General features: G+C 56.8%; 1 protein-coding gene across 4 annotated transcripts in view; it reads left to right on the top strand.

Annotated features, from left to right (window-relative positions):
• The window catches only part of PPFIA1 (PTPRF interacting protein alpha 1), a 79,445-nt gene that overhangs the window by 52,056 nt on the left and 20,507 nt on the right, over positions 1-6,882 (top strand). For all 4 annotated transcript variants that reach the window (XM_029956776.1, XM_029956775.1, XM_029956774.1 and 1 more), the window contains 3 exons: positions 198-349; positions 829-1,001; positions 1,140-1,233. In XM_029956776.1, coding sequence (XP_029812636.1) covers positions 198-349; positions 829-1,001; positions 1,140-1,233 — 419 coding nt within the window. The remainder of the gene's footprint in view (positions 1-197; positions 350-828; positions 1,002-1,139; positions 1,234-6,882) is intronic.

Here is a 6,882-nt window from a genome sequence, read left to right as displayed (position 1 = left end):
GCTCGGGACGGGTGGGCCGGGGGTCTCGGCGGGCGCGCTGCCCGGACGCGAGGCCGCCACGTAGCCCGGCGTCAGGCCGACGCTGAGAAGCGCGCAGCTTGTGGATTCTCAGATGCGCTCGTGGCTGTGACTTAGGAGCCGTGTGTGCGCGGCCCCCGCCCGCGGTTAACTCGTGTCGCCCTCCTGTCCACCCGCAGTTGCCGGCTTCGCACGAAGAGGTACGAGACGACAAGGCAACGATAAAATGTGAAACGTCCCCGCCCTCCTCCCCGAGGTCCCTGCGCTTGGACAGGCTGCACCAGGGGGCGCTGCCCGCGGCCAGCCAGGAGGACGTCAGGGATGCCAGGAAGTAAGGGCGCAGGCGCCGCCGGGGACACGTCGGCGTGCTGGCTTTCAGCTCTGAGAAACCTTTGACCTCTTCTCGGGGGAGAAAGGGTCGGAACAAGGATTCTGAAGAAACACCCGCAGACGGAGTCCGTGTGCACGACGTTCCCGGGGGTCCGGGGTGCGGCCGCCGGGGCGGAAGTCTGCTGGGAAAGACGGGGGTGGGGTGGCCTCGTGTCCTCACATCCTAGACTCCGGCTGTCCCGTGGAGCCTGCGAGAGGCGCTCCGGAGGCCCCTCCCCTGGCCGTGCTCTGCGCCCCGCCCCCAGCAGCTCCAGCGGCCGCTGCGTTGCTCGCACACGGCGTCCTGGGCTCACTCTGGCCGGGCGGGTGCCCCCCGCTCCCGGGTCACGGCCGGGAAGGGCTGGGGCCTGCGCTCCTCGCTCGCGTGGGGTGGTGTGTCCGGTGCCGGGCGCTCATGGGAGCCCCTCTCCTGTCCCCCAGCTCCACAGGCTCCCAGGACGGCCCCGTGAGCAACCCCAGTAGCAGTAACAGCAGCCAGGACTCGCTGCACAAAGCCCCCAAGAAGAAGGGCATCAAGTCCTCCATCGGCCGCTTGTTCGGCAAGAAAGAGAAAGGCCGCCCGGGCCACGCCGGCAAGGAGCCCGCGGGACCAGGTCGGTGTCCCGTGCGTGGCTCCTGCGTGCTTGTGGTCCCGCCGGCCTCGTCCCCCGAGGACTGCGGCCGCTCTGCCTGCAGGCGCCTCGCCCTCCCATGGCCTGCTGACCCCCCATTCCATCTCTGTTTCCCCGCAGCTACCGCCTCAGAGGCGGAAAACTCCTCTCAGGACGCCCTGGGACTCAGCAAGTTGGGCGGACAGGCTGAAAAAAACCGCAAACTTCAAAAGAAGTAAGTGCTCTGTTGTCTCCCGTCTCGCTGAGCACTTCTCAGCGGCACCCGGGTTGAGCAGCCAGGAAGTCCTGAAGGGACTCCCACGGAGTCCCCGTCCACCTGGAGAAGTCGTCCGGGGGATGTGTTGTGGCTCACGTGCGGGCGTGGCCTCAGAGCACTCGACTCGGAGCCCGGCTCCTGCGCGGGTCGGTGTGGGGCTCCGGGGAAGCCGGTGGCCAGCATCCCCGTGCTTCCGCTTCCTCACCTGTAAACACAAATGGGGGCCCTTCCGTCGCGCGGCTCCCGTGAGTGTCAGGGAGGGACGCCGACCACGGAGGCTCTGTGACCGGCTGTGAGGACTGGGTCACCGGCCCTCAGCACCTGCTGCTCACACTCGTGATCTCTCCAGAGCACTCGCCATGTTGCCCTCTTTGTCTTTCCCTTGTAGACTTTGAGTTTTTGTTTTGAACAGACTCTGAGCTTTGTGGTCTATTGGTTACATCTTACTCTTGGATTGTTCTGGTTCTGAAAACAAGTGACAGCAGCGGGCGTCACTTCCTACAGAGCAGCTCAGGCGCGTGGCGCCCAGGATGGGGCCCGGGGGGGCAGTGCGGGCACACGGGGGCCCAGGGTAGCGGTGCGGGCACGACCCGCCGGGCTTTCATGCCACAGAGCAGGTCAGGTATTGGACGGCCGTGTCCCAGAGCGGAGTAGAGGAGCCAGGTGGGTTGAGACCACGGCCCGGCGAGCTGCCCGCTGAGAAGTAACTGGGGCCCGTCTTCAGCCGAAGAGGTGGTTCACGGTCTGCGGGTGGAGCGGGACGTGAGGCCTGGGTGGCCGGTGGAGGAGGTGGGGCGGCGGGACAGGGCCCCGAACCGGGGCAGAGCTCGGCGGGCGCCGCGGCAAACCTGGTGGCGGGTGGGGTGCTCTCAAGCGCCCCAAGCGTCTGCGAGGTCTGGAGCCGGGGGCCTCTCGGCCGCACTGGGCCCACAGGGACCCTGCCCGCTAGAGGTTGGTTCCCCTGCAGACCCTGGAGTTGTCCGTGGCGGGCACACTGTGGGTGACGCTACAGGGGAAACGCTGTTCTCTCTGGTGCTGCTCGCGGTGCCACAGGGCCGCCCGGGCTTTTCTCTCCCTGGGAGTGGACTTTATAGAAACCGCTTGGCAGTGGTCTGACCTGAGTGTTCCCATCGTCGAGCCGTGTGAAAGGGCCGCTTGGCTGTGTGAAATTTAGTACTGAAAGCAGGCCTTCTGCTCCTGGAACCGTCCCTGACATGTTGCTGATGTGGTTCCCCTCACGGCCTCGGTCCTTTCCGTAACGAGGACAGGAAGACGCCCCCGATCCCCGAAGTGTGTGTTTCACGTAGGATCAGGAGGAACATAAATTGGCCAGAACGTTTCCCTGTTGCCTACGTGGACTCTGTCCTCCTCAGGAGGGCGTGAGCGCGTGGCCCCCCCGAGGACAGCCTGTCCGGAGTGGTTTGCCCCGGTGCGTGATTAAATTTCACAGTGTGTGCGGGCAGCTTCCTCAGGAGCCGAGATGGCCAGATTGCTGGCCCCTGTGTGACCGCCGCCGGACCCGCGTGTCTGCGAGCATGATGTTCTCTGGACTCTGTGGGCGCGCGTGGTAGGTTCCAGAACACGCGGTTGACACTTGAACGGCAAGGGTTCGAATATGAGGTCCACTTATATGCGGATTTTTTTATGAGTACAGTTTAGTATTATAAACGTATTTCCTCACCTTTGATTTTCGCGATAACTTTTGCTTTATGAAAGAATACAGCACACACACGTGACGTCTGACATACGTGGTAACCAGGTTACTGGGGAGGCTGCTGGGGACAGTGGGCTATGAGGAGTGGCGTTTTCAGGGAGTTGGAAGTTGGGTTGTCAGGAGTGGTGCTCTGCCTGGATGGCAGGGCCTCGTGAGCGTCCACACAGCGTGCCCCGCGCTGGCGGGGTCGGCCTCAGGACAGCGCATCTCAGCGGTGTCTGCCGAGATGTCTGCTGGGCCCAAAGGCTCACGTGCTTCTTGTTAGGAAAGAGCACTTCGCCGCCAGGTTTATGTCCTACGTGAGAGAGGCGTGTTGTCAGCCACCGGTTTGTGACCTGTGTGTCTGCTCCCCGCAGAACTCAGCACACGTCCGGATGCCTTTCTCCTGCGGCTCTGTGAGGCTGGGAAGCCCCCGTGGGAGTTTATGAGCGGAGCGGCCCCTGGAAAACCACTGTGGCGTCGAGAGTCGGGTCCTTGAGGGAGATCAGGTCCCCGCCAAGTAGGCCTGGGCTGTGGTGGTCAGAGTGCTCATCCATTTAACCCCGCAGAGGAGGCAGACTTCTACAGACCGGGAGGCTGGCGGCGGGTGTGGGCACCGTAGGGAATGCAGCCTCGGGAAGTGAAGGGCGGGAGGAGACAGCCGCAGAAGCCAGACGGCTCTTCCAGGCCTCAGGATGCTGGCTCGTGACTCTGGCTCCTTGGTGCAGAGTTGGGTACCGGAGGCTGGCTGACGACGCAGAGACACGAGGGGTGCCAGGGGCTCAGTTGGTGAAGCGTCCGGCTTTGGCTCAGGTCACGATCTCATGGTCTGTGAGTTCAAGCCCCGCGTCGGGCTCTGTGCTAACAGCTCAGAGCCTGGAGTCTCCTTCAGAGTCTGTGTCCCCCTCTCTCTCTGACCCTCTCTCTCCCTCAAAAATAAACATTAAAAATTACAAAAAAAGAGTCCAGCACCAGAAGACTTTCCAGGAGAATTCTGTCAAACATTTACGTGAGTGTTGACACCTATTCTCTCGAAGCTGTTCGAAAAAATAGAAACGGAAGGAAAACTTCCAAACCCTTTCTTTGAAGCCACCATAACTTTGATTCCAAAACCAAAGCGCCCGCTTTGGGAGAAGTACAGACCAGGCTCCTGATGCACATGGAGGCAAAAGTCCTCAACAAGATGCCGGCCGGCCGGTCCAGCAACATGCTGAGAAAATGGTTCCCCATGACCAAGTGGGGTTTATGCCAGGACGCAGGGCTGAGCCAGTATCCATAAAACAGTGTGATTCCTCGTGGCGGTCACAGACAGGAGACACGTGATCTGCTCCTCTCAGTAGAGGCAGAGAAAGCATTTGACAACGTGCAGCATCCTTTCTTGATAAACTCCCCCAAGGCGGGGACGGAAGGATTGAACCTGGAGATCATAAAAGCCTTACGTGAAGGGCCCGGCACTGATTGTGCCCTCGATGGGGAGAAGCGAGAGCCTCCCTCTCAGGCCGGGAACACAGCAGAGATGCCCACTCTCACCACTGTTGTTCAGCGTGGTGGTGGCGGTCTGAGCCTCAGCAATCAGACAGCACAAAGAAATAAAAGGAGCCAAATCGGCCAGGAGGAGGACTAACTTTCACTCTGTGGTTGACATGATACTCTATGGAAAACCCAAAAGTTCCCACAAAAAAAATCACTAGAATTGATCCACGAATTCAGCAGAGTCGCAGGACATAAAATCAATGCACAGAAATCAATTGCATTTCTATGCACCAATAAGGAAGCAACAGAAAGAGAAATCAAAGAATCTATCCCATTTACATTGCACTGAAAACCATAAAATACCTAAGAATAAATCTAGCCAAAGAGGTGAAAAATCTATACACTGAAAACTGTACATGCGCTTGGGGGGCTCAGTCAGTTGAGTAGCTGATTTCAGCTCAGGTCATGATCTCACCGTTTGTGGGTTCGAGCCCCACATCGGGCTCTGTGCTGATAGCTCAGAGCCTGAAGCTGCTTCAGATTCTGTGTCTCCCTCTCTTTCTTACTATCCCCTGTTCATGCTCTGTTTCTCTCTGTCTCAATTAAAAAAAAAAAACTATAGAAAGCATATGAAAGAAATTGATGAAGACACAAAGAAATGGAAAAATATTCCATGCTTTCAGATAGGAAGAACAAATATTGTTAAAATGTCAGTACTATGCAAAGCAGTCTACATATTCAGTGCAATCCCTATCAAAATAACACCAGCATTCTTCACAGAGCTAGAACAAACAGTCCAAAAATTTTTATGGAACCAGAAAAGACCCAGAATAGCCAAAGCAATCCTGACGAAGAAAACCAAAGCTGCAGGCACCACAATCCCTGACTTCAGGCTGTGTTACAAAGCTGTGATCATCCAGACGGGGTGGAACTGGCACGAGAACTCAGATCAGTGGAACAGAGCAGAGAACCCAGAAGCGGACCCACAAACGTACGGCCAACAAATCTCTGACAAAGGAAAGCATATCCAGTGGAAAAAAGCCAGTGTCTTCAGCAAATGGTGCTGGGAGAACTGGACAGCGACGTGCAGGAGAATGGACCTGGACACTTCCGTACACCACACACGAAGATAAACTCACAATGGATGAAAGACCTAAATGTAAGACAGGAAGCCATCAACATCTCCAAGGAGAAAGCAGGTAAGAACCTCTTTGACCTTGGCCGCAGCAACTTCTCACTCAACGTCTCCGGAGGCAAGGGACACAAAAGCAAAAATGAACTATCGGGACCTCATCAAGACAAAAAGCTTCCGCACAGTGAAGGAAGCAATCAGCAAAACTAAAAGGCAACTGACGGAATGGGAGAAGATATTTGCAAACGACGTATCAGATGAAGGGGTAGTATCTAAAATCTATAAAGAATTGATCAAACTAATACCTAAGAAACAAAGAATTCAGTGAAGAAACAGGCAAAAGACCTGAGCAGACACTTCTCCCAAGAGGACATCCCGGTGGCCGACAGACCCATGAAAAGATGCTCAGCGTCACTCATCGTTGGGGAAATACCCATCAAAACCACATGAGACCCCACCTCACGCCCGTCAGAACGGCTACCGTTAACAGCTCAGGAGCACCAGATGCTGGCGAGGACGCGGAGACAGAGGACCTCTCTCGCACGGCTGGCGGGAACGCAGACTGGCGCAGCCGCTCTGGAAAACAGTGTGGGGGCTCCTCAAAACATGAAAACTAGAACTACCCTACGACCCAGCAATTGCGCTACTGGGTGTTTATCCAAGGGACACAGGGGTGCTGCTTCAAAGGGGCGCGTGCACCCCAATGTTTACGGCAGCGCTACTGACATCAGCCAAAGTGTGGGAAGAGCCCCTATGTCTATGCATGGATGAGTGGGTAGAGAAGATGTGGTAAATACATACAATGGAGTGTTACTCGGCCATCAGAAAGAATGGAATCTTGCCATTTACAACTACTTGGATGGAACTAGAGAGTATTCTGCTACGCGAAATTAATGAGTCAGAGAAAGAAATATCATACGACTTCACTCATATGAGGACTTAAAGACACAGAACAGATGGGCCCCTGGATGGCTCATCGGTTAAGTGACTGACTTCGGCTCAGGCCATGATCTTGCCACCTGTGGGCTCGAGCCCCTTGTTGGGCCCTGTGCTGACAGCTCAGAGCCTGGAGCTGCTTCAGATTCTGTGTCTCCCTGTCTCTCTGCCCCTCCCCTGCTCACGCTCTGTCTCTCTCTCTCTCTCTCCCCAAGATAAACATGTTTTTTAATGTTTTATTTATTTTTGATACAGGAGAGACAGAGCATGAGCGGGGGAGGGGCAGAGAGAAGGAGACACAGAACCGGAAGCAGGCTCCAGGCTCTGAGCTAGCTGTCAGCACAGAGCCTGATGCGGGGCTCGAACCCACGAA

This window comes from Suricata suricatta, chromosome 11 (assembly GCF_006229205.1).
Source record: "Suricata suricatta isolate VVHF042 chromosome 11, meerkat_22Aug2017_6uvM2_HiC, whole genome shotgun sequence".
NCBI classification, from domain to species: domain Eukaryota; kingdom Metazoa; phylum Chordata; class Mammalia; order Carnivora; family Herpestidae; genus Suricata; species Suricata suricatta.
This window is presented reverse-complemented; position numbering and strand designations above follow the sequence as displayed.